General features: G+C 36.1%; 1 protein-coding gene across 2 annotated transcripts; it reads right to left on the bottom strand.

Moving 5' to 3' along the window:
- Nucleotides 1-417: 417 nt before the first annotated feature.
- On the bottom strand, nucleotides 418-27201 carry LOC121375246 (RNA-binding protein 26-like). 2 transcript variants are annotated; one of them, XM_041502576.1, is made up of 22 exons: nucleotides 26993-27201; nucleotides 21140-21258; nucleotides 20617-20801; nucleotides 19520-19614; nucleotides 18430-18638; nucleotides 17964-18173; nucleotides 17575-17682; nucleotides 16540-16731; nucleotides 15873-16043; nucleotides 14899-15126; nucleotides 14455-14588; nucleotides 13664-13951; nucleotides 9311-9430; nucleotides 8575-8730; nucleotides 8235-8309; nucleotides 7528-7593; nucleotides 6585-6671; nucleotides 6122-6226; nucleotides 4798-5010; nucleotides 4304-4390; nucleotides 3821-3937; nucleotides 418-2984 (listed from the first exon to the last, which is right to left on the bottom strand). In XM_041502576.1, exons 1-22 carry the CDS (start codon nucleotides 27049-27051, stop codon nucleotides 2892-2894), a joined length of 3117 nt encoding a protein of 1038 aa, XP_041358510.1. In that variant the 5' UTR covers nucleotides 27052-27201; the 3' UTR covers nucleotides 418-2891. The 2 variants fall into 2 exon arrangements, with proteins under 2 accessions (XP_041358510.1, XP_041358511.1); XM_041502577.1 differs by lacking the exon at nucleotides 418-2984 and adding an exon at nucleotides 3461-3523.
- Nucleotides 27202-27279: the final 78 nt, after the last annotated feature.

The following is a 27279-nucleotide window of genomic DNA, read 5'->3' as shown; positions in this document are numbered from 1 at the left end:
CCAAATCCCATCATTCTATTCTAACCATCCAATCCTACCATTCTATTCTAACCATCCAATCCCATAATTCCACTAACTGTCCAATCCCATCATTCTATTCCAATCATATTTTATTCCATCCATTTCTATCAATCTACTCCAACCATCCAATCATGTTTGTTCTAGACCCACATCCAATCCTATTATTGTTCTAGACATAGAAACCAATCCTAGGTACTGTTCACAAACAAAATCAAACTAATTCAGTAACACTTGGAAAATGGAAATCCCCCACCCCATATCCACCCTCCCCCAATATTTAGATTCTTATATTGTTTCTTGTAAACAATAACACACCTGCACACACATACATGCATGCAACCACACAGACCATTGCATACAGTGTAATTACTTTGTGCAAAATTCCTCTTCGAGAGATTGTTTTTGTTGGTGACTTTCTGTCACATCTTTTAATTTATTTTCAACAGACCTTTTTTTCTTCACAAGTCATTTTTAACTTTTTACATCAACATTTTTTTTTTCTGTAACATCAACAATTTCAACAAAGCTGCATTCATATAATTTCTTTTCTTTTTTTTTCTTTATGTTTCATGATTTCATATGAATTCCACATTTTCTTTTTTGTTTCACATTTAATATGAACCATATTACTTTTTTCTGTCTTTTTCTTTTTTCTTTTGTGTATGAATGCATACTGTGCTGAATTTAACAAGTTCTTTCATAAAATAATGTACAACCAGTATAATTAAGTCATTATTAATGTACAAACATGATAATGATCTTGATACACAATGGTGAATTAATTTCAATGATGTACAATGTTAAATTAACATAAAATCCAAGAAAAAACAGTATTTAAATAAAATGATAACAAAATATTTAATACACAAGCTGCAATGAAATTTCTCAATTATGCTCCAATGAAAAAAAAAACCTCATACATATAAATTAATTTAGTTTTTCAGCAAAAATTCTACATTAAATTAGCTGTGTTGTCTTGTGCTGTTTTTTAATATTGTGTTTTGTTTACCTAAAAGTTATTTTAGTACAGATAAAACATTTAATTATTGGCATCTAGATAGGGGAAAATCAACGTTCAAGACATCTGTTTTGTTAAACAAACCACTATATTTCTCAGACTGGGTCTCCCAGTTTTCATTACAGCGTATGTATTTTTAATTACATATTTTAACAAAAGTATATCTGCAATTATTCACTGGTATGTGTAAGAAGCATAACCTGGTAACCATGTCTAAACGATATGTCTGTTAATCCACAAAGCGTTAGCCGAGATACCCTTATGAGATGCCATCAGTACTGATCAATACTTTTTGTAGAGAAGAATTCTCTTCATGTCGTATAATGATCCGATCACATCTTTTTAAATCAAACTGAAAGGAATGTTTTGATGATTACATTGTTTAATGAGCAGGTGTTAACGTGTGACACTGTATTGGTGTGTCAGAACTGAAACACCAGCCATTTAGAGGCACAGCTATTCTAATATGCATTTTTCCCCAGATGGGAAGAGCACATACTAAGACCCATTTGAATAGGTGACGTTTGTCAACGAGTTCTACGTAATAAAGCTGGTCTGACCCATGGCACTAACAACCGCCGGTGGTAGGGGAGTATAGCAGGTGGTTACAAGTGCCTCTTAACAATGCTAGAACTAACTACTGAACATTCTCTGAAGTGGTCAGACTAATCCCACAGCTACAAGCTGATGAGAAATGGCAGATGTGTGGCACAGACAGTCACAAGAGACGAGCACCTCTCGCTGTTGGAGAGAAAAATACTGGGATGTGGACATGGACAGCAAAAGAATTTAAAAGATAGGAGCTGCTGCCAGATCGGAAATAAATGAGATGGAAGTCACAAGGAGAGAAAGGAAAAGGGGCAATGATGGAGGGGGGGACAGGACATTTGTATGCAGAAGGGTGATCTCTGTGCTCTTTATAGCAGGTTTGACTGTAAAGTAAACAATCATGGTGTGCGTAGTTCATCACATATGTTAAACAGTGGATACAATGTTGAAAGACAATTTCAATCCATTATGAAGTCTTGAAATGCCAAATGGCTATAGACCATCATTTCAATTTTGTTTTGTACATTATATAAATAGCCTTAAAAAGCTGTCAGTGTTGAAGTTAAAATTACACATTTTTCATTGATTAATCCAATACTCATTGGAAATATTGTGTACATATTTCATGTTAATTTAAAGTAAAATTATCAGATTTAAAAGTGCTCAGTGAATCTGCAAATTATGGCAGTACAGAGAATTATATAACAACCAAACAATCCACAACTTTCATAAAAATAATAATGCAGCATACACTCCTCACAATATAATAAAACCATCTTCATAAATTACATAGCAACAAAAATATCACATGTACAAAATTCAATCCATTCAAACACAATTTAGTCTCAATAATTTGCAGTTCAAGTTCTTAATAGATGTTTTTTGTAACATCAGCCATTTCATTTTAAAAAGTCCAGGATAAATGGTAAAAGAAGAGGGTATTATTCCACATTATCTAAAATTGCAAATTGAGTTTAGACTCACTCAAAACCAGTACAAGATAGGCGGCCAGATCAGCAATACTGGGGAACAATTTAGATGCCTACTGACTGAAAATGAAATGGCTGAATGTACATCCACCTTTCAGAAAGTAACAAAACCTGGCTAACAAATGGAAATCTCAATACCATTAAGCCATTTTGGGATTCTGCACTAAACAATTATGAACATTAACACAGTACGGTTTCATTTTAGTTTGTTGGAACTAGTGTGGTAGGTAACGAGGCTATAAAATGGAACGTTGGCAACCAAACAAATATCAAATCTAAACAGGTAGAATCTTCCTCCATCGACGAGTTGGATTTTACGTCCGCCACGATCTACTCTCTTCATCATCTTCCTCATCCTCATCAGCAGCAAGAATAGCATCCTCATCGATGTCATCAGTTACCTGGCTCTAAAAATAGAAACAGTATCTGTTTATGAAACAATAGCATCCACAATTACATGGCTCTAAAAATAGGAACAATATCTGTTTATGTAACAATAGCATACTCAATTACCTGGCTCTAAAAACAGAAACAGTATCTGTTTATGTAACAACAGCATCCTCAATTACCTAGCTCTAAAAACAGAAACAGGATCTGTTTATGTAACAACAGCATCCTCAATTGCCTGGCTGTAAAAATAGAAACAGTATCTGTTTATGTAACAACAGCATCCCCATTTACCTGGCTGTAAAAATAAAAACAGTATCTGTTTATGCACCAAGAATAGCATCCTCTGTTATATGACTCTAAAAATAGAAACAGTATATGTTATTGCACCAAGAATAGCATCCTCTTCAATGTTATCAGTTAAATGGCTGTAAAAATAGAAACAGTATCCATTAATGCACCAAGAAGAGAATCCTCAGTTACCTAGCTCTAAAAATAGAAACACCAACTGTTAATGCACCAGAATAGCATCCTCTTCAATGTCATCAGTTACCTGGCTCTAAAAATATAAACAGTATTTGTTTGTGCAGACTATAAGAAAAGAAACACTTCTATAACATTCTGTCTCACAATGGTTTGTTACATTTATCAACATCAGCCTTAGAAGTGATTGGAGTACATTTGTCAATTCCAAATTTAAGTACAACAGTAGAGAAAGAGAAAGCCAGAGAACACTGAAAACCAGACACTCAGTCAGACTGGGCAATCTGCAAACCCATCACATCAATTCAACAAGACAGGAATGAAGTCCAATTACCATGGACAAATTTGAATGAAGGAAAACCAAAGTGCTTACATCATCATCATCGGCACCAATGCTATCATCACTGACTATGCTGACACTGCGGAAGTATCCGACATGCCATCGTACGATCAGCTCCTTTTCCTTAAACTTTCCACCTCTAGCTACAGCCTAAAAAAGGAAATTGCATTAACAATAATAGACTCGCAATAAAATTAAAACATGGAGTCAAAAGCATTCATGTGAAAATAAACCACCACCAAAAACAAAACCCAGCAAACAAAGTTGCTGCAGTTTTATTCCATATTTAGAACAGATGCCACAAGAAAGAAAGTAGTAGGATCAGATAAAAATTAAACTCAATTAACAAGCAATCAGAGAGTAATGCTAAAGCAATACATGTTTCCTACTGTGCCCAACTAATTTTCATATCTCTTAAGTTCAAAGTGGGACAGGTAGGGGAATAAAAAAAAACTATTGTTTTACATCAACATGGTTCTTCAACACAGACAAGTGCTTTTAGGACAAAAACATTACCCTCTCAGCATCCTTTCTCGTTTTGAATGTTATTATTGCACATGGGACAGCATCATTGAACTCAATCTTCTCTATCTGACAAAATGTCTGTAAAACAAAACAAGAAATTACTGATAGAAAAATATTAAAACAATTTTAACGTATCAATTTTCTATTTCAAAAAGTATTTCTTTCATAAAGCTAGTATTTTCATCAGATTAAATTTTTCAATACATTTTTCATTAAAAAAGAAGTGTTTTTAAAACAAATCATAACTGGAGGAAACTGATGAAATGTTGTCTTTATCTCTTATTTCAATTCACAACACAACTTGCCATTAATACATTTCATTTTCAACTTTAAAAACCTTTTTTTTTCTTTTCTTTTTTTATCCCACTTAAACTTCACATTCCATTTATTTTCTTTGTAAAAAGAAGTTTATATATGATAGCAAAAGCATTAATTAATGCTGTATAGCACAGACACCAGGCTATTAGAAGTATGGTACAACTCACACTATAATGAGTCTTGATTTCATCTTTTTCGTCCACTGTAAAGCCTTTGATCTCCACCGTCTTGGGCCTCTTGTCCAGAGACATGCTGCCCGTACTCAAAGCACCACGCCCTCTTCCTCTGGGCGTCCAGGAACCGCGACCTCTCACCCAGTGACCTCGACCCCGTCCACGACCCCTGCCTCGACCACGACCCAGCAGTCCAAGAGATATGGCCTGAATTTAGAAGTTTATATACAAATGTAAACATATTTGGAATATGAGATTCACTGTACAAACTAGTAAATGTAATCATTTTTCAATCGTAAAAACTACACTATTTCACACCTTTCAGTAAATAATACTGTGGGGTGAATTTCAAAAACCAGATTCAAAATGTAAAACATTCTGAATCGATCAGAACAGATACAGGCAGTACTAAAGAATGTTAACAATTTAGACCAATGACTAAAAGTAAGAACATAAAGGTAATCAGTTAATAAAATAAATTTACAATCGTCATTCAGGACATCAAGATGTTACCACATGTGAAGAAAGTTGATATCTATATATATTTATTTCTTGACCAAAGCTTAATAAACAAGAACACCATCTACTATGAAATCACTTTTGTTCCTGGTGGTCTAATTTTTTTGTTACTTGTTGCTAAGTGCAGTTAACAAGAAGAAAGAAGAAGTGTTTTATTTAACGACGCACTCAACACATTTTATGCAGTTAACAAATTTAAGAACACAACAAAAAATATAATACATTTCTAATTATTTATGATACGACTTTCAATCCATGTACCCAACCAAATGTGTATTTCAGTAAAACTATGAAAATTTAATCCCACGAAAATAAAGGATTTCAGATTGAATTTGTATCAACTGTGTTAATCAAATATAAAATACACAAACACCAACACAATGAGAGCAGTGATGTGAATGAATAATATCAGTGTGTCTATGAATGGATTTTTACTATTACAAAGGATTTGTAAACTTCATTATTTCGATGCCTAAAAATAAAAAAAGCTGTAGTTGAACCATCTTAATAGTTAGTTTGTTTTTGTTTAACGACACTACTGCACTTTCCCCCAGACAGGAAAACACATACCACGGCCTTTGTCCAGTTGTGGTGCACTAGTTAACGAGAAAAAAACCAACCAGCTGAATGGATCCACCAAGGTAGTTCGATCCTGCAACGCAAGCACTTCAAGCGAGCACTCAACCGACTGAGCTAAATCCCACCCACCCATCTTAAAGAAGACATGTACAGAAACATATAAATGTAGTTAACAGCTACTTTAAATGATGATGCACAAAACCAAACACCACTGTATCACCTCTTTGGTTAGTTCTGTCAGCTTTAACCTCAGCTCAGCAGTATCTTGTCCACTGTTTTGTTTACTCATCAACTCCAATTCAGCATCCAGAATCTCTTTCCTTGCCTAGCAACATGAAAAAACCCTGACACTTACAATATTAAATAGAGTAAAATAAACCAAAAATGTAGTAATTCACAGTCTGACCAAAGTGGATGACACAATGGAAGATTATAGCCATTTGATTTACTTTTGGGACATTCAGACCATGTTATGGATATTGGGGGTGTGGGGTGGGGTGGGGTGGGGTGTGTGTGTGTGGGGGTGAAATGCACTTGGTGAGGTAATCTTAATGTTTGAAAAGAAATATAAATTTGAATCATTTTATGGTCTGTATTATATTCAGAATACCAACCCTAAGCTAATTCCAAAGTAAATTGTATTGTAGTACAAAAAAGTGTAAACACAAAAGTTTGTAACTGACCTGTTCGGGACTCTTCATGGTCTGATTCTTGTTTACGGCTGTCTCACCCTTCAGTTTCTCAATGCTGGCCGTCAACAACTTTAATGTCTGAAATTAGGGATCAATATTTACACAAATGAACAAGCCACTTTTTACTTTTCCTGCCATTTGATCACATGAAATCACGAACAGTTGGGGTTTTTTTTGTAATCACATGAGATTCAGAGATATTGCCAACAAGCTTTGGAGCCCTGTTCAAACACTGCAACTAGCATCAATCTATAAATTATTATTAGGATCATAACAACTGTTATGTTATGAAGGTGGTCCTTCATTGTACTTAAGCAGCTAATTCTGTTAGCCCAATCGATAGTAATTATCCTGTTTTACATAAGAATAGATAATTAATTATGTCATAGTGATGCGCAATAATTATACTGTATTACTTATGAATAGCTAACTTAATACCACATCAGGGGCGTTTACATATAATTTATTTAATATATGTAAAAAACACACCCTATCATTATAGTACTTAAGTTCCTTTATTAATTTGCATTAATTAACCATTTTCAATGGTTTAGCCCCCCCCCCCCCACCCCCGAGTCAACAGGATTTTTTAAATATCCACTAGAACTGTCTGCAGCAAAGTTATAAATTTCCTCATCAAAAGGAAACTAGTGTACATTCACTGCATGAGTACTCTAGCATTATGTGCGTCAGTCAAACAATTAATAGTGTTTGCTGGAAATCTAAAATGCTGTTTAAACTGTATCAGACAGAAGTCATGTAAAACGTGATATTTGCTTTATGAATAACATAATGTATATATATATATATATATATATATATATATATATATATATATATATATATATATATATATACCAGCAAAACATAATTCGAATATGTGGCTTTTGAAAACAATTCTGAAAACAATTTGTTACCACTAAAACTCACTAACCTCCATCACCACACTCTTATCCTCTGCACTTATGTTCTTATTCTTATCCAACTTTTCAATCAGTTTCTGAAAGAAAACATACAAGTGTTACATTCCACTTATTTCTCTGAAACAAAATATCAACTGCATACCACAAAATGCTAAGTGATCTTCTATTAGTATAAAAAAAAAAAACTGAATCAAAAACAAAATGAAATTTGAAGGTGCAATTTAATTTAAATTATTTACTGCCGTTAAAATCAAAGATCAATACGGTTTGTGATTGACCAACAAGCAAAACCTTTAGTGTAAGATGAAACATGTACTTACAGTATTACTGTAAAAGCCCAATTTTATTCAGTTAGGAACTTGACCTCCTCCTTAATTTTTTTAAATCTCTGCACTATACATAAGCTCGGATAAAGATTCACCAGTTTCAAGTGTTGTGAAAAACAGGTTATACGAAGCCACATACCATCAATGTCACAAATTATATTCAGGTAAAAAAAATAGCTTGAAGTCACAGACCAGTTATCAGGAAGGGTTAAATGTTTTTAGATATTACAGCAATTTACTATTAAATTACATATTACTTATATAACAACTTTATGCAAATCACAGAAGGCATGTACCTACAGACAGTGCTTTAATTACAAAATATATCCAAAGGTACTACATGACATTAAAAAATGTTGATGCAATATCTTTATTTTTAAACACCAACTTACTTTCTGCTGTTCAATTTGTTTCTTCATCAACTCTTGTTTCTGTTTTTGGATTTCAAGTTTCCTCTTTATTTGATCCTAAAAGCAAAGATTTTATGATCATTGTACACAAAATACCTGACAAAAATTGTTATGACAAATATAATGAGTCCAACAAATCAAGGATATAAAATTATTTAAATAAGATTGGATTATGTAATACAAAAATGACAAATCAATTATACAATCTACTAATGACTGGTTAATTTTAGACCAAATTCATATTGGTTTAAAAAAGAGATGACCAAGTATAAAAAAAATAAAAAAAAAAAAATTTGCTACATGACTTTCCCTTGACAAATACCTTTTTTATATCATCGTCTTTCTTTATAGCTTCAATCTTGGCTACAAAATTGGCCGTCTTCACAGCGGTAGGACTTGTAAGTGGAGAGGTTTTCACAGCTGCAGGGTTGAAGACTGTTTTCTTCAGATTCCCCACAGACGATGTATATACTATACCCTAGTGTGTAAAAAAGAATAGGTATATACATAACTGTTTTATACATCTTGTGTACAAATAAACATAATGTGTAACTGAACAACAATGTTGAGGAAATGTTATCGTCTTACATATTTACAAGTATTTCATAACTGCCAAACTCCCCTAAAAAAATACTGATATATCAGAAAAAGCATTCTATAAATCATTGCTGTGTTCTTGTTAACAAAACTGTGTAATCACGAATCTTGATACTGCTGTTTTTTTCTAATAAGTCTCAAATGAACAAAATACAATTTAAAAAAAAATTAATATTAAGTAGGTACATTTTCATTGGACATACTGTTGGTGAATAAGTAACAAATGACCACACAATGGGAATTTTAAATTCCTAAATAGTGTTTAGTAACTAGGAACTTTTTTATGGCCAAGAGACCATACTAGAAAAGGAAAAAAATTGTTGATGTTTAATTTATCAGATGGTCGATTATGTGCAAGAACAATAGCATTTTCCTCTCAACAGGCCAGTTTCCGCGTCTAGTTACACTATGATATACATTTATGTTATAGTACATCTAATACGTTGGAAGTCATAGAATACCTTGTCTAGTGTCTTGTTGGTTGTGTTGTTCAACTTCATCTTGCTCGAGGGTGGTGGTGGCCCAAGTCGGGCTTTTGCTGAAAGTTGCTCAGAACCATTGGGTGCATTTTCACTGGAGAACTACAAAACATTAATACATAATACCATCAAATCAGTTAATAACCAAAGGATAAACACTCTGAGTTATATTTATTAGAATCATTATGTCATTTAAATAATAATAATAAATAAAATAAAATAAAATAAAAATTAATTATTTAAAAAAACCCACAACATATTCTTTGTTGAAGTTTATTGGTATGAGTAGGTAAAGAAAGAACATTATTATAACAGATGGGTTTCTTTTCTGTTGGTGTTGCTGTTTTTATGAACTTCATTTAATACAATAAATATCAGAATATAAGGGTAAATACTGAATTAATACATTTCTGATGTTTTAATGGCTCAATGGGTAGGTGTAACACTTTGTGGGTGTTATTGTCTATTTGATCCTGCAAATGTCATTTTTGACCGAAGGAATTAGCATGAGGTCAAAAATGAAACATTTGCAGGCATCAAATAGACAATAACACCCTTAAATCTAAACACTCCATATGGTTATGTCCATCGTAAACTGAATCGTTTTTCTACGGAACTAACTGTACATTTTGTATTTCTTGACAAAAAATACCTGGCTACAACCTAACTGTAGACCCTTGAATCGTCAACTTCGCCCTTTTCAATTGCTGATGACGTCACTTTCTAATGACGTCATTAGCTTTCTGGGTGTTCTTTTCATTTGATCCCAGAAAAAGAATGTAATTAACCAATCACAATACAGAACACACTCGCCATCAGTTTACAATACTAAATCAACTTGAATTTCACTAACCACTGTCCTTGACCGACAGCCCAAAGAGCTGAGATCTGTGCCCGGAACAGCATGCTTGAACCGTAACTGGTTATTTATTACAAGCATAAAAATACATTTAAATTAATTAATATATACTCTTCAAAAAAAGAAACGCAAAAGGGTACAAATGGGTTATAACTCCGATTTTATGTTTCCTACCGGTTCATGCTTTGTGAATATAAGGTCATTGCATGTCCCCAAACACATTCCCACGGTTACAATTCGATAAAACGCAGCTACTGTACAATAAAGTTCCAAAATGTGAATATTCGCAAAAACGCAGCCACGTGCAAACCATGTCACCACTGCACGTGCGTTGTCTGCACGTGCAACATGAACACCGACAGTATAAAAGTGCAGGGTGTTCGCTTTGCCTGGCCTCTGTATCTGGCCAGACAGTTGACAATCCAGGACATGCCACGTCTCAGTGAACCGCAGAGAACCAATGCCATCGGCCGACTAGACGCAGGCGAATCCAGACACGGCCGTTGCCAGGGCATTCCATGTGTCCCCAAGCACCATCTCCAGACTGTGGGACCGTTACCAGAAACATGGATCAACACGTGACCTCCCTAGATCCGGTCGACCACGGGTCACTACCCCGGGCAGGACCGCTACATCCGGGTACGCCACCTTCGGGAACGATTTGACTACTGCCACCTCCACAGCCGCAGCAATACCAGGTTTGCGCAGGATATCCGACCAGACCGTACGGAACCGCCTACGTGAGGTAGGAATTCGTTGCCAGACGTCCAGTTCGAGGTGTCATCTTAACACCACAAAACACCGTCGACTCCGACTGCAGTGGTGCCAGATTCATCGACAATGGCCTCAACTGCGATGGAGACAGGTGTGGTTCAGTGACGAGTCCCCGATTTGCTCCGACGTCATGATGGAAGATGTCGCGTGTATAGGCGTCGTGGTGAACGTTATGCGGCAAACTGCGTGCAGGAAGTGGACAGATTCGGCGGGGGTAGTGTCATGGCTGTGGGCAGCCATCTCACACACTGGCAGAACTGACCTGGTCCACGTGCAGGGCAACCTGAATGCACAGGGCTACATTGACCAGATCCTCCGGCCACACATCGTTCCAGTTATGGCCAACGCCAACACAGTGTTCCAACATGACAACGCCAGGCCTCACACAGCACGTCTCACAACGGCTTTCCTACAGAACAACAACATTATGTCCTTCCTTGGCCATCGATATCACCGGATTTGAACCCAATTGAGAATCTATGGGACGAGTTGGACCGACGCCTCCGACAGCGACAACCACAGCCCCAGACCCTGCCCGAGTTGGCAGCAGCCTTGCAGGCCGAGTGGGCCACCATCCCCCGGGACGTCATCCGTACTCTGGTTGCTTCAATGGGCAGGCGGTGCCAGGCAGTTGTCAACACACGCGGAGGCCACACCCGGAATTGACTCCAGATGACCTTGACCTTGGTGGTGTGTCCTATCACTTACTCACAATGGACTAGAGTGAATTGTGAACAATCCTGCAACATTTGGTAATTATCGGACTCACCATTCAATAATTAAATCAATTCTCCAAATGTTACGACAATGTGGTTTTGCGTTTCTTCTTTTGAAGAGTATATGATCTCATTAATAAGGACAACATGTTCTTTAGTGAATCTCTTGGGGATAACTGAAAATGTCTACAGGGGTCGAAATACTACCATTCTGACTGGTTTTTGCCAGTCAACATCACCACTGGGTCTGGCAAGTGCTTTACCACTGGGCTACGTCCCACACCACTTATTTGATGTTTATATTCACATCTTTTGAGTCAATCTTGTCTGGTCCAATAGGTTTTGATTCAGGCCTGCCGAATTTGTAGCTTGCTGGACCGAGTATCTAGCAGGAATGTCAGCCGAGTGTTTTCATGGCGGGACGTAGCCCAGTGGTAAAGTGCTCACTTGATGTGCGGTCGGTTTGGGATCTATCCCCATCAGTGGGCCCATTGGGCTATATCTCGTTCCAGCCAGTGCCCCACAACTGGTATACAGTGGAACCTCGTTAGTCCGGACTCCAGTAGTCCGGAATCCTCACCTTACGGACGGTTTTATCACAAAACGAAACGACCACTCAGTAAAGTTATTCGTTAATCCGGGTATTCAGCTTTTGGAACCGGACGGTCATAATTCTGAACCAAATGTAAAAAGTAAAGGCAAACTGCTTTGTTTGACCGGTCGCCGCTGATTGAACATAAAGTAATCCGCCAATTAACGCTCATGGAATCGACAGAGATAAAATGGCTGCACGGGGTTTCACACCGCAGTTTATTTAACCATTCACCTGTGTTTATTTAGTGTTAGTCGGATAGAGCACAAGTGTTCACGAGTGGTTTTTTTTTTTTTTAAATATAATTTCTTTGATCTATGACCAGACAGGCTGTTTTATTTTATGGGGGGGGGGGGGGGGTATTTTATTTTTAAAAGTGGGTAACTCTTGATCATACCCTACGGTACCCCATGACCTGGTTTTGTAACTACCCTCCCAACTTGCCTGTATGATTTATTACTGAATACTGGTCATAATTGTTTAGGTGTCCCAGTTTCCCAAAATAAAGACAAAGAAAACGTCTTTATAAGTTATTGCTATCAAAACACTGGCTTGCGACTCTTTCATAAGTGGAACAATGCTCATTCAGTTTCATGCCGGTTTTGAGAGAGTTGTATTTCTGTGCTTAGGGCGGATGGATGTATCATGTTGGCGTTTATATTTTATCAGTAGATATAGCAGAAATGAATTATAATTTCGCCATTTAATATGTTTAAAATATAATCTGTAAACATAGAAACTTTAAACTAATAATGATTGTATATAAGTGAGAAACAATATGCATTCCTCAACAACGTACCCACTTCGTGGAAATGAACTTTACCACCTGGCCTAGATTTACAACATTAACCGGTACGATAAAACACGACTAATAAAATTGAAAACTTGTTGTCGCTAGAAATCAAACATTTAGTATCAACAATGCAACACGTCTTAAACAGTATTTCATTTTATTTAATCGCATTTTTTAACTTTAAGACAAGCACCTGGCAGTACACTACTGAATAGTAGACTGGCCTCAAGGACATGCAAATAGAGCTTATTCACACCACGAGGCGGATCAACAGAACAAAACTGGTTGAAGAATTGTTTGGTTGTAAAATTCAAGTGTCGTTTTTATTTTGTTTTTGAATCAAGGGAGGTTACTCATCATGTACATTTCAGTAATCCGGAAATTCGTTAATCCAGACCTTTTTTTAATAACCATACTGTCCGGACTAACGAGGTTCCACTGTATATCAAAGGCCTTGGGATGGTACATATAAAAGATCTTTTGCTACTAATGGAAAAATGTAGCGGGTTTCCTGTCTAAGACTATGTCAAGATGACCAAATGTGCTCCAGTGGTGTCATTAAACAAAGGAAACTGTCTTTGAGTGTTTGTGTCGAGCTTACCGTGACGTTGACGGTCATCTTCTCGAGCTGCTGCTGGTTGAGTTTCTGCATTTGTTCGTGCTGCTGCAGATAGTGCTCCCTCTTCTGCTTCTGCTGCTCCATCTTCTCCTCCTCCGTCAGCTCCCTGGCATTCTCGCCGCCGCCCTCCTTCAGGCCGTCACCCTTATGCCAGAACACCTTGATGAAGCGGTTGTTGAACAGGGCCTCGCTGCTGCGGTACGCCATCAGCGCCTCGTGGTTCGTTGAGAACGTTACCAAGGCACTTTCTGTGTCTCCTCCATAGCACACCTACAAATATACAATTGGTTATCAGTTTTTCCAATTACAAAGCCGTTTTTAATGCGTGTCATGGGGAAGAAATGGAAGAATAAGAGGCAACACTGATTGCAATCTCACCAATGTAGCATTTTGTTGCAACAAGCAAACTAATTACTATTGCATAAAACAAAAGTAACAGCATGGGTTGGCAAAATAAGATGCTTCCAAAAAAATGAGTGTATATTTTCTGAAAATCAGTTACAAAAACCAAGACACTATCAAAACCCAATACAAAATTTATACTTTGATTATATTTTGCAGATATATATTGTCGAGTATTTTTAAGTTGTATTTAATACATTCATCATAGAGCACATGTAAAAATCAAATCAGATGTTGTATTTTGTTTAAAATTGTCTTATTACATAATTCTCAAATCTCCAGCTTCAACTGTCATCACAATTAAAACTCCTAATGAGTACTTTTTGTTATTTAAAAGCTCAGTTAAATTACATAAACAAATTTTAATGTACCTGTAAGTTCGTTATCATCCCAAACTGAGTAAAATGTTCATTAAGTTTGGATATGTTGTTGTATTCTGGAGGGATTTTTCGGATTTCCAGGGTACAGTTTTCTGACTGCTGTTGAGTTTTTGGTCTCCGATATCCTGTAAAAAAAAGTTGAAACTTTCTTTGCTTTTTTTTAAATGGAATACTGGTTATATTTAAACAAAATTAGTAAAAAGACAGCAGTTCTTACCATTACACTCCGAAATTCTACCAACAATACTGATATACAAAATATACACAACATTTTACTCATATGCTGATACCATGATTATATTGATTTCCTTTGTGAACTCTTGTTAGGATTTTTGAATAGTACAAACTATATAAATGCTACTGTTTTTGTTTAAATTTTTCATTCTCAAATTACATCAAATTAAATTAAAATTCAATGTGCACTGGACCACATACCTCCTAGTCTATTGAAATCAAATGCACGTTTAGACGGAGAGTGGTAACCTCTGCCTCTTCCGTGACTCATGTGGGTGTCCACTATTTGTCTCTGGTTGGAGTTGGAGTTGGAGTTGGAGTTATCTACAGCACTATATGGACGTTTGCTGGCCACCACAACACGAGATTGCAACTTTGGTTGACTAGCTTCAGTTTTAGGAACTTCTGCAGGTTTCTTGGGTTCTATTTCTGGAAACACAAATAATGATTATGGTACTTACATAAATGTTAATTATTAGCATAATTTTATTTGTAAATCTGCTTTAAATTGGTCTTTTAAAATGTCTGAAATACATTTTAAGGCAATTTCTTTCAATATATTATATATGCAGTTCTTAAGCTGCCCATGGTGATCACATATCTCACATGAATCACATCACCAGTACCTACAGATATAATGTGATCAACCGATTCAGACAACTTTGAATGTAGAGCCCAATCAGTGACCATGACTGGTGTATCAAAAGCTGTGGTATGTAAGATCTCTTGCTGCTAATGGAAAAAACATAGTGGGTTTCCTTCAAGACTATGACACAATAATTACTAAATGTTTGACATCCAGTAGCAGGTGATTAATAAATCAATGTGTTCTAGTGCTGTCGTTCAACAAAACAAACCCAACTTCTTTTTTTTATAGATGGGTCTTTTACAAAATATATACATATATACTCAAGGGTTACATTATAAATTAACAGTAGGCAGTTCTTATTGTCTATCAATTCTTTTGTGGGGTTTTAAATACAAGTCAGATTTGAAATAACATTATTATGCTCCTCCACAAGCAGCCTGTTGAATTCACCCAGAACAATTATACTATAGTAGGTGCTTTCTTCTCACACTGCCATTTCACCGTTTACTTGAGGTTTTACAGGTATAGGGGGAAGCAAATGGAAATTAAATAACGTAAGCTGAAATTAAGACAAGCCCATTTTTACCTTGTTTATCTACAGGAATATCCTCCACTGTCTGCACCTGTATGAGATCTTTGTGTCGGGGGTGGTTGTGGTAAGCTGACTGTACGTGCGGCCCTCTCGGTACGTCCCAGTACTCGGAGGATTCAGTCAACTCAGGAGCCTCTGGGTTATAACCTTCAGGTTGATAGTGATCTGAACAGATTCAAAACAGATATCAATCACACACCTTTATCTCATGAACCTTTACTGTATATCAGTAATGGATAACAAATGAACACTTCAAAATGGCAACACTATGTACAGCATGTGGACTTTTCTACTTAATAAACAGTTTGTGACAATATTGTTTCTGTTTCTGGAAAGCCTCTTGAAATCATTCAACTCAAAATATGGATATGGAATGTGTATACAATATTACAAATTGTCAGCTATATCCTGTCAAACCTGTCCATGCAGCCTCCTGCATTCAAAAGCCATCTGTCTCAAGAGGCCACTTAAATTCCTCTCAAACAATTTTCAGTGATAAATAACCAGTAGTAAACAAGTCTCGGGTCAAGGCTCTAAACGGTTTACAAGCACAAGGCATGAAGTTCATAACAATTTATGTTTCAGTCTCTTAAAAACCTGACCATATTATCTTAATTGTCTATGGAACTGGGTCTTTTGCTTCAGTTTAATAAGCACATACCCGGTCTAGGAAAGCTAAGCTGTGGATCGACTGGTCTAATGTGAGCCGGTCTGTGCAGCATGGCATTAGGGGGTGGGGGAAAGCCTGGGGGTGGAACGTGTGGAGGTCCGATGTGAGGAAGCATTCCACGATGTCCTCTGGGTGGGGGTCCTCCAGGTGGAGGCCCTAGTGGTAATGGAGGTGGAGGTGGACCTGAAATAAAAACCCATTTGTTAACAGAGAAAAAAAACTCATCTACATTTCATCGGTTTATTTACAACATATACACAAACATAATTAGCATGTGCTTTACTTCTGCTGCCAATAGATTCTTGGATGCTACCTTGTATTTCAATTCAAAGACATATTTCTTATAAATAACTTTGCATAATTTTGTTTTACTTTTCTACGTTCAGGATGATTTTGTTTTGTTTAATGACACCACTAGAGCACACTGATTATTAATCATCGGCTATTGGATGTCAAACATTTGGTATTTTGACATATAGTCTTAAGAGAGGAAAACTGCTAATTTTCCCCACATAACACAACCTTTGATATACCAGACATTGTGCACTGGCTAGAGCACGTTCAGGATGTATAAACTAGGTATCAGTGTTAACAGTTGTTCAATCCTTTGTGATGACTAAATATAACTGGAAGTTAATTAATGTTTACCTAGAAAACCAAATTATACTTGATTACCATATGCTGCCTCTTGGCTAACCCTAATGCACTAGTACAATGGTTCTGTACTACAGCAACATTCCCAATGTATTTAAATGATGTTTTCAATTAGTATTTTTCTATTGAACTAACGACGTGATATGCATCCAAAACTGTCTAAAACAAGTTTGCAAGTTTTAATTGTAGAACATAACAGTTAACCAAGATACCACTTGATGATTCACATGATTTGAATTTACATAACCGACACACGAACCGAACAAAGGTATACACACTCTTGTTATTCTTTCTTTCTTTTGGAGTAAAAACATCTAAATGCAGTGTAAAGACACATAAAAGTACAATTTTATGACTTCTAAACCAAAATACCTGGAGGTGGAAACGGTATCACAGACGGCAGAGCAACATCTTCAACGACAACAGGGTCAGCACCATGGTCAAATGGACAGAGATCTCCTAGCACACAAAATCCTTTCTCTGTTGAAAAAAAAAGAATAAGTAAGTAATATTAATTGAAATTCAGTGTTCCTTTCTGTACAAAATACAATTACATTCTGGTGTAGAATCCAGGTCTACAGATTCTTTAAAAAAAGAGAGAAAAAAACCCACTTTAATCTGCATGTGATAGATGTTAACTACAGACGACAAAAAAAATATCTGAACCATTCATTTACCCGTGTGACATAATTTCATAGAAAATATTTTTTTATTATAAGCGATAAATAAATTAAACTTTTTTGTTTCTCATTAATTGCTACCTTCGTAATCCTGACAGCGAGGTCTAGAGCCAGGTGGTCCGGTGACCACACCTTTTGGAGGCGTGTCACTCCGCTTGTTGCTCTCACTGGTCAGCGCTGCCAATGAAGCGGCACTCTGCACGTTTGGTAATCCACTGGTTATGGGAATAGTTCCTGTGTACAGCCCATTGTCTTGTGTTGGAGTCGACCCTCGACTGTCAGACTTGCGACCTGTGAACGAAATTCAAAGAATAAAGTGAGTGATCATAACATACCGATAGCAGAACAGACTGCAAAAATCCTTCAGTTTAATGACATCTATGTTTGGTTTTATATGTTGTTAATTTTTGTAAATGACATTACCAATTTAACTTTCTTCCATATTACTGGTACCTCAATGACATACCACAATATCTCATATTACCCAACATACGAATAATGAAAACTATATAAAAAAAAATACAAAAAAAATACAAAGCTAACGAACCTGCAGAATTAGATCTTGACCTTGATTTGTGTCTACCCCATGAGCGTGACCTTGACCTAGGACTGCGTGAACGTTCTCTTCTCCTTGACCTGTCAGGCGACTTTCTTCCTCTGTTTCGTGGACTCTGCGAGCGGTCACTTCGTCTCCGCCCGTACCGTCTGTCAGGAGAATATCTTGATCTATCACCATGGTGACGTCTACGATCCTCTCTGTTAAATATAACAATAATCAAACAATGAAACAACTTTCCAAAAACATCTTCACTTTAAAAATACAATTTATTTTTAATAATACTAAGCCCAGATTACTGGTTTAACCAAATTCATGGTTCAAATGTTTTGAGAGGGGATCAAATGAATTTTGAATATTTACATTAAAAATTCAGTTTCATCTACATTCACAATCAGTTTGAACACAAAACAGTTTGACATATCAATGGTCCATTATAAACAAACAGCGTTTATGGATAGCCTCACATATCTGAACCATCAGCAAAAAATCAAAAACAATCTAAATCTAAAATAAGTGGGAAAATAACCCATCAATACCATGCTTTAATAAAAATAAAAATTAAAAAGATAAAAAATAATAATAATAATTTTGGTAAAAAACCAACATTCCAGTGATATATAGAGAATAATCCCTAAGTGTCTTTTGATATCATAATTTATCAGCACGAGTTGATAAAAGTATGAAATCTGAGGCTTGCCGAGGATTTTATACTTTTATCAATGAGAGCTGATAAATTATATCACAAGACACAAGGAGGGTATTCTTTTTATCATCCATTATCATTCTTTTCATTTGTGACAGTTGTAAACAATGTCAGTAATGTGGGTTGAATGTCAGCGGTAGACTCGCTAACTAGCAGAACGGCAGTGGCGTGACGTCACTATTGGTAGGTTTAGCGCTGAAACAAACACAATGACAGAACAAAACATTGTCTTGTGATTAAAATTTGACCAATCAAGATTATAGTGCCCAGCAATATCTCCCACAAAAGCCTTTAATGGATGATAAATATGTATCATTAAGGTTTTTAAAAGAGAAGTTAAAAAATAAACTGGAGTCTGTCTAGATGACAACTTACAAGTCTCGGTTTCTTGACCTAGGACTTGATGAACGTCGTTTCCGGTCTCTGTTCTCCTGGTGATCGCGGTTGTTTACACTCTTCTCCTCCGATGACTGCAATATCAAACACATTCTGTCATTAACATCAACGTTTTAACACATAAAAAGAAAACATATATACAAGTTAAGGGTGAGTAAATATTTTTATATGCAAGTGCATTTCCCCAAATACCATTATACAAAACGCAGAAGAACTTTCATTGTTGTGACATTGAACACCATGTCTGTGCCTAATGAGCAAATGCAAAAAACTATCGTTGATTCGACCTCCCTTTTGGCTACCCAATGAGTCGATCATTATTGCTGAATATTTTAACAGTGGAACAGGGTTCTTTTTTCTGATGAGATGCCATTCACATTATAATTCAATGATGCTAGTATAAGAATTTATTCTGACCAGGTGAACGGTTTGCTAGAGTCAATGTTCGACATTGCCATAGGTATGAAAGTGTTAGCATAATGGTCTTGGGTGCTATTTCTTTTCACTCTAGAACTCTCCAGGAAATTGTGAATGAAAATCTGACAGGGGTTTAGAGAGAGATAAAATTCTTCATCCTTTGGTCATTGATACACTAGGAACCATAGGGCCTAAGTAGAATGGCACATAATCCCATAGGATATGTTCCCACCATTGGATAACAGCATGCTATTGTCAACGTCAATGTCTTATACTCGTTACATTATACTCGTTACTACACTCAGCCTTGCTTGTGTCACATTTGCTTTCTAATCTGTTGACTCAATACAATAATATCAAATTTACAGTCCAATAAATTATTGACCTCCAACTTGTTCCGAGTACTATTTTCTGGTTTCACATTCACAAACAAATGCCGACATTATTTTTTCAAAGGATAAATGATTCAGACGTTTACCTCAAGCATTAAATTCCCTTTTTTTCCAACTACTTGACAAGTACACTAATTACTTTCAGACATTAAGACACTGAATTATGTTATAAATGAACAAACAGAATTCACCAGAATGCTAGCCATTTAATTTTTAAAACTTACATCCCTACAAAGACAGACTATCACAACATATTAAATATCTTACTTTAATTTCCTCCTTTTTCTTGTCTGGGTCAGGCTGTTTGGCTGCAGGCTGTACCGGGACAGATGGACTAGACGAATGCTGGGTAACCGTGACCTGATCCAAAGGTTTAACCTCTGGTGTGACCAACTTCAAATAGCTTTTTGTTGTCAGTGTTTCAAACAGCAGCTCCACAAAAGGTTTTGTTTCTGAAAGCAAATAAAAGCAGTGAACTAATCCACCAATTTGTACTGTTTTATACTTCTTAAAATCTAAATAAATAGCATCAGGTTGATGTCTTTCATATGACAAATACTAAAATAAAGGGGATGATTTTTCTGCATTCACAGAAATGCAGATGGAGCTAAAAAATTCATAACTGGTAAGAATTTTTTATTTCCTATCCAAGCCTAAATGTGAACATTTATTGTATTGTAACTATTCAATAAAAGACAGCATTTTGGTATGCATATAACCATATATAATTTTCTTATACATGAAATTAACTGAAGCAAATCTTATAGTGAGGTAAAAACAAAACAATTACTTGTCTGCAAGAAGACATCCAGCTGGTCTATACAGGTGTCCCGAAGCTCTTGTTCGGGTTTGTCTTTCTTAACCAGCGCCAGTACATATCGCGATAATGTCGTTGGATCGGCATCACAGCTATAATAAATAACAATTTTTTTTACAAGAATAATAATACTACACAAGTATACAATGTCAAGACAGACTCTAATCCAACCAGAAAAATAGCCCTTTTTATTGCGGGAAGTCGGCTCAAGTTGCCTTGATTATTAGCAGTTGATGACAAGTTGAAGATATATGCAGTAATATTTTAAACCTAATCCAATTTAAAAACCAAACAAACCACATAACAGACATCAACACACCAATGTATTTAGTGTCACTGACAGGTCATTTAACACTTTGTCGGACTGTATATCAATGCATGTTCACCAGTGAAGCACTGGTAGCAGTCGACCAGTGAAGCATTGATTGGTTTTCGACCAGGCTCATTTCCCCAAGTATTTTCATTTTAACATAATAATGACATATGATTACCAATTACTAAATACTATCTCAATTTTAATATCAATATTCAACTGTCTCGCTTAAGTTTTGATACCCAAGTATTAGTATTTTATAACGAAATACTACAATTTAAATTGGTGTACAATTTGGAACATATCTGAATGAAAGAAAGAAATGTTTTATTTAACGACGAACTCAACACATTTTATTTTAGTTATATGGCATCAGACATATGGTTAAGGAATCACACAGATTTTGAGAGGAAACCCGCTGTCGCCACTACATGGGCTACTCTTTCCGATTAGCAGCTAGGGATCTTTAATTTGCGCTTCCCACAGGCAGGATAGCACAAACCATGGCCTTTATTGAACAAGTGGTTTACACCTACCCATTGAGCCTTGCGGAGCACTCACTCAGGGTTTGGAGTCAGTATCTGCATTAAAAATCCTATGCCTCGACTGGGATCCGAACCCAGTACTTACCAGCCTGTAGACCAATGGCCTAACCACGACGCCACCGAGGCCGGTATATATCTGAATGAATGCAAAATATTATGAAATGTACCTATAAATGTTTGCATTGCTTATTTTTATCAAACTTTACACCTTTCTTCTTAATAGGTAGCAGTCACTTTTATTTTTTCAAATCTAAATTAGGACCATCTTCATAAATCAAGGCTAATATTCTTTCCTCAAGATTACTGATATCCACTACTAGCGCCCTCTATTGGAAGAAAATTTGTAACACTGATTATGTCCCTTACACAATGACATCGCTGACCAATCACAGCAACAGTAACGTAAACAATCTTGAAAGCAATATCAAAAATTAACCGCTGGACGTCGACGCTGCCATCTTTGTTTACAATAACAAGGGAATCTAGATCTCATCGCATTCAATGAAATTTAAGCATTTTGTGGCACGATTTCTTGACGACATGTATCAAGGCTGAATACGAGGAACGAATATTAGCCTTGATTTATGAAGATGGATTAGGACCTGAAAGCAACCATGTTATTTTAATTCATCCGCCTCTAGAAAAAATTATATTTATTAGTTAACATCCAATATTTTTTATGTATAAATGATTTGAAAAAAACAAAAAAACAAACCATAATCAAATAATTCCAATCTCTAAAAATGCTGTTGCTATAAACCCTTGGATTGGTCAAATTCGAGATGATAAAAACTGACATTCATAGCACCATGAAACTCAGTTTAGCACTATGTTTGGCTTATAGCCGGAACTACTTTATGAATTATGTCAACAAAGGAATCCCCGAGGAATTTCCTTGAGATTCTAATGCGCTACGCCATTCAGTGTGTAAAGCGGTTTTGCGTTTCATACTAGCATGAAACTCAAAAATGTTCACGTTCAATTCTTAAATGTCATCGGACCACTAAAATTACAGAAATAATTATTAGCTTTATTATTAAAAAAACTGGCATCATAATCAAGGTTCAACATTTTTATATGTGCTATCTTGTCTATGGGATGGTGCATATAAAAGATCCCTTGCTGCTAATCGAAAAGAGTAGCCCATGAAGTGGTGACAGCGGCTTTCCGCTCTCTATATCTGTGTGGTCCTTAACCATATGTCTGACGCCATATAACCGTAAATAAAATATGTTGAGTGCGTCATTAAATAAAACTTTTCCTTCCTTCCTTTTTATATTATTTTTTTTTTCAACATACAGTTTTAATTAATTTCAGGGCTCAAAATAGAAGTACAATATGGCCTATTGCAAATATGACAGCATGTGGTTTGGGATCGTGTGTGAAAAATCACGACCTTCAAGATTTATTTTTGAGCATCATGGAATTAAAATATAAAAGAACCTGGAGTCAAATAGCAGATGAGACAATCGCACTTTAATCGCTCTTGAAAAATTACCTGCATTTTTGTTTGTGATATTAGCAGGTGAATTTCTATCTGACCTGCTAGGTACAAAAAATGGACTGCTTTTCGCAGGCCACTATTTGAGTGCCCTGCATTTTAAAGTATACAAAAGTACTAAATTGACCAAACAAAGTTAACTCAAATGTCTCACATAAAGTATTCTGTATTCACGCCCACCCCATAATTTGCACTTGTATGTTAAACTCAATGTTTTCTGAAACACTGGCCTCTTTAAAATTATGAGGATAACTTTTGTTAGAGCGTTGCTCACGATGCCTAGTTTTTAGTCCAATTTTTGTCCATGCATAATTTTTCTTATATTTATGTAGTCATTCTATTCTGTGTTCAATCTTTTTACGGCCATCATATCAGTAATCCGGATGTGACAATGAAGTGTGCCATCTTCCGGAAGTCATCAACAGGTCCCCAGAATTTGGTGTTGAGGGACTTGTCTTCCATCCAAAGTTTCTGTCGAATTTCTTCTAGGTGCGGGCAGGTTTGTACTAGTAGAACGTGTTCTGGTGTTTTCTCTTCAGCACCACATTCACACTGGGCCACCTCTGCAAGTCCTATCCTTTTTAGGTGCTTCTTTAGGCCACAATGTCCAGTGCGAAGACAGAAGATTAAAGTTGTTCCTTTCTGTCTAGTTGGTTAATGCTGTCAGAGTCATCCACCATTCCTTGTCTTCCAATCACATTTTAATTTTCGCTTTTGGATTGTCTTGGCTTCACTGTATGATATGGAAGAGTTGGGCTGTGGGAGGCAGCTGCCTGCTTTGGCCAGTTGGTCAGCCTTTTCGTTGCCTGCAACTCCTACATGTGTAGGGATCCACTGTAGTATCACCTTGCAGCCTTGGTTAAGAGCCTTCAGGTTTTTTTTGCAGTTGCCTAATCAGAAGTTCTGAGAGTCCTGATGAAAGTGACTGGAGAGCCGACAAGGCATCTGTTAGAAGCACTGTATCCATTTCTTTCCCTTCTCTATCAGAAGCTCAGCCCACACCCACTTTGGGGTACTGGATTAGCAATAGTATGAGGACATTGCATAAAAAACTACAAACGATGTAGTGCTAATGTCTGGATTCGAACTCAAAGCCATCGGGACCGTAGCCGAGCACTGTAACCACTTGGCCATGCGGTGGATCAACTGGTTCATCAAGATTAATGTTGACTGCAAGTCAAAGTTCAAGCACAAGTCAGCCTTAATCTGGCGGGCACATTACGCCATTAGCAGTCATATGGCCATTCTGCTCGGAATGAAATTGAGGTCAAAATAACGACTATGATCACATTTTTCCACCCTATTGTCCGAACCAAATTGTTAACTACGAAAAATTACTCTCCTACCTTTAATTACATTTAGATTTCCTCCAAAGTTTGTCCACACAGAAATCTTGAAAAAACCATTACAATGACACAGATTCCACATACCAGATGATAACTATGTCACCTATATCGACTTCGCTGAGAGCGCATAGGGCAAAAAGCATGTAATTTTGTGCCAGCTGCTATTTTGACTTTTTTTTTAATATTCTTCAAGAGGGGTGAAAGGATAGGACTTAATCTAACAACGTCATTACATGTTATGATATAAAAGCAAATGTGATGACGTCATATTATTTATTATTATTTTTTATTTTTTTAATGATACCACTAGAGATCATTGATTTCATATTAATTGTCACATACTTTGGAGGCTTTCACCCCTCTTGAATAATATTCCATAAACAACAGGGGACAATATTTCGAAATGTGAGGTAACCGGAAGTCGGTTCACGTGGTTTTTACCTAGGTAACCAGTTGTTCGGTTACATGAATTATATTTGCGAAACCCGTGGGTTACCCGATTGGTTACCTCAAAATTACGTTGAAATTATACTTTAAATACATAGTTTTTAGCTCAAACATAAAGTTAAAACAAACACAAAAGAAAACATTTCACCAAAAAAAATGTCTTTAATGCTTGCTAAAGTAAATAATATTATAAAAGAACTGAATATCAGCTCCAGTACTGAAACAAAATACAGGGGCATAACCACAATTTTTTTTGGCATTACGCACACCAAAGGCGTGCCCGAGCCGGGGGATTCAGGAGGCCTTCCCCTGTGAAAATTTTGAAACTCAGAACCGCTGCAGAAGCATTCTGAACCTTTCCAGAGGCATTTTTTTTCTATCTTTTTTCGAGTCACTTTTAAGAGGATATTTTATAGAACAATTACATACAGCCTCGACCTATTCCCGGATTATGTTTTTGCATTACGCACATTCGTAAAGTGCGTAATGGGCGCTACGCCTTTGAAATAGATACATAATTATTTGAAGGGATTCCTTTTTTCGTTTTGCGCTGGTTACGCTACTTTCACTTTATCGATGGTACTTATATACTACAGTGACGTTCCAAATGTTTGTTTTTTTAAAGCTCATTATGCGATGTTTTCAATATTTGTGACACTTTTGGATTCACGATTACGTTAAAACTGTTTTTAACATATGTAAAATTATAGGCATCCAATACTATGTCTACATATATTCCTTTAGATAAAATAGCAGGAGATAATTTAGCCGTCCCCAGCGGTCTGAGCACATTTCTTTAAAACTTTTGGCTCGACTCTATACTGAACATTTACCTTACACTGGTTGTAAATTACAACTGTTGAAATATAACGTTGTTTACTGATTTGCTGCACATCAAGTATCTAAAATTCAGCCTAAAACATTAGTCGAAATACTAGTAGTATGTCTGCATGAATAAACGTCCTGTAATCGTGAAGTTTGCAAGTTTTAATTTCTGAACGTTTACTGGTCATGACGTAACCATTTTGCGGTTTGCGTAAATTTAATTTTGCGTAACTGACACGCGAACAGAACGGCGGTTCGCGTCAAATATTGTGCCCTGAAACAAGCAACATGGCAGACGGCAGAAAACTGCATGTATTTTTTCCTATGCAATCTCAGCGACATTGTTGCAGTCTCGTGTGTGGAATCTGTATATTTCTAGTGGGGTTTTTTTTAGGTTTGTGTCTGGAAAAACTTTAGAGGAAATCTAACGGCAATTAAAGGTAGGAGAGTAATTTTTTGTAGTTGTTAACAATTTGGTTCGGACAATAATAATGTATTGTGATCTATTTCGAGATCATGGAGACCAAGAAATATTTACTTTGAAACGATTTTTACTTTGAATTAAAGGAAATGTGTGGATTTTTTTTTTAAACACCCGGTTATTGTTATCTGCATTAAAACTCGGAAAAAGTATTGTCACATTATTATTGTGTGGAAAACGATCAGTAAATCATTTCTCGTTCCATAATAATTACCCCAACAAAAATTACGATTATGGTTAAGATGATATCGGGAAGAGTTTAACTTTCCTCCTATTTTTACGTAGTTTTTTTCTAACAATAGTCTATGTTAAATACTCAACATGACTTAAAACATGCAATGATCTATACTATCACGAAATTAACATACATCGGCAACAGCGTTTTTGTTAACCATTCTTTGAAGTCTTCGATGTTATCAATCAACATAGTTTCTTTTTCAAGAAACAAATACTCGTCAAATGTTGTTAACTATCCTAGTAAATAACTGTGTTAATTAACTGGTTTCATTTATAACGAGTTACAATTACAATATGCTTTCATGAATCAACGTTTCTTCTGATACCTCGCCAAAATGGCTGAAACAAAGTCTCGTTTTATCACGTGATCAATATTTATCGCTTGCATTCAAGACAAAAAACGGTATTTAAAATTGTG

Source organism: Gigantopelta aegis, chromosome 6 (genome assembly GCF_016097555.1).
Source record: "Gigantopelta aegis isolate Gae_Host chromosome 6, Gae_host_genome, whole genome shotgun sequence".
Classification (NCBI taxonomy): Eukaryota; Metazoa; Mollusca; class Gastropoda; order Neomphalida; family Peltospiridae; genus Gigantopelta; species Gigantopelta aegis.
This window is presented reverse-complemented; position numbering and strand designations above follow the sequence as displayed.

Coding starts and splice junctions, on each gene's coding strand:
- LOC121375246 (XM_041502576.1), bottom strand. CDS start 27,051: ATGTTGATTGATAACATCGAAGACTTCAAAGAATGGTTAACAAAAACG. Junction 18,639..19,519: donor AGGTCAAGAAACCGAGACTT/GTAAGTTGTCAT, acceptor TATATTTAACAG/AGAGGATCGTAGACGTCACC. Junction 14,589..14,898: donor TGATTTCAATAGACTAGGAG/GTATGTGGTCCA, acceptor TTTTTTTTACAG/GATATCGGAGACCAAAAACT.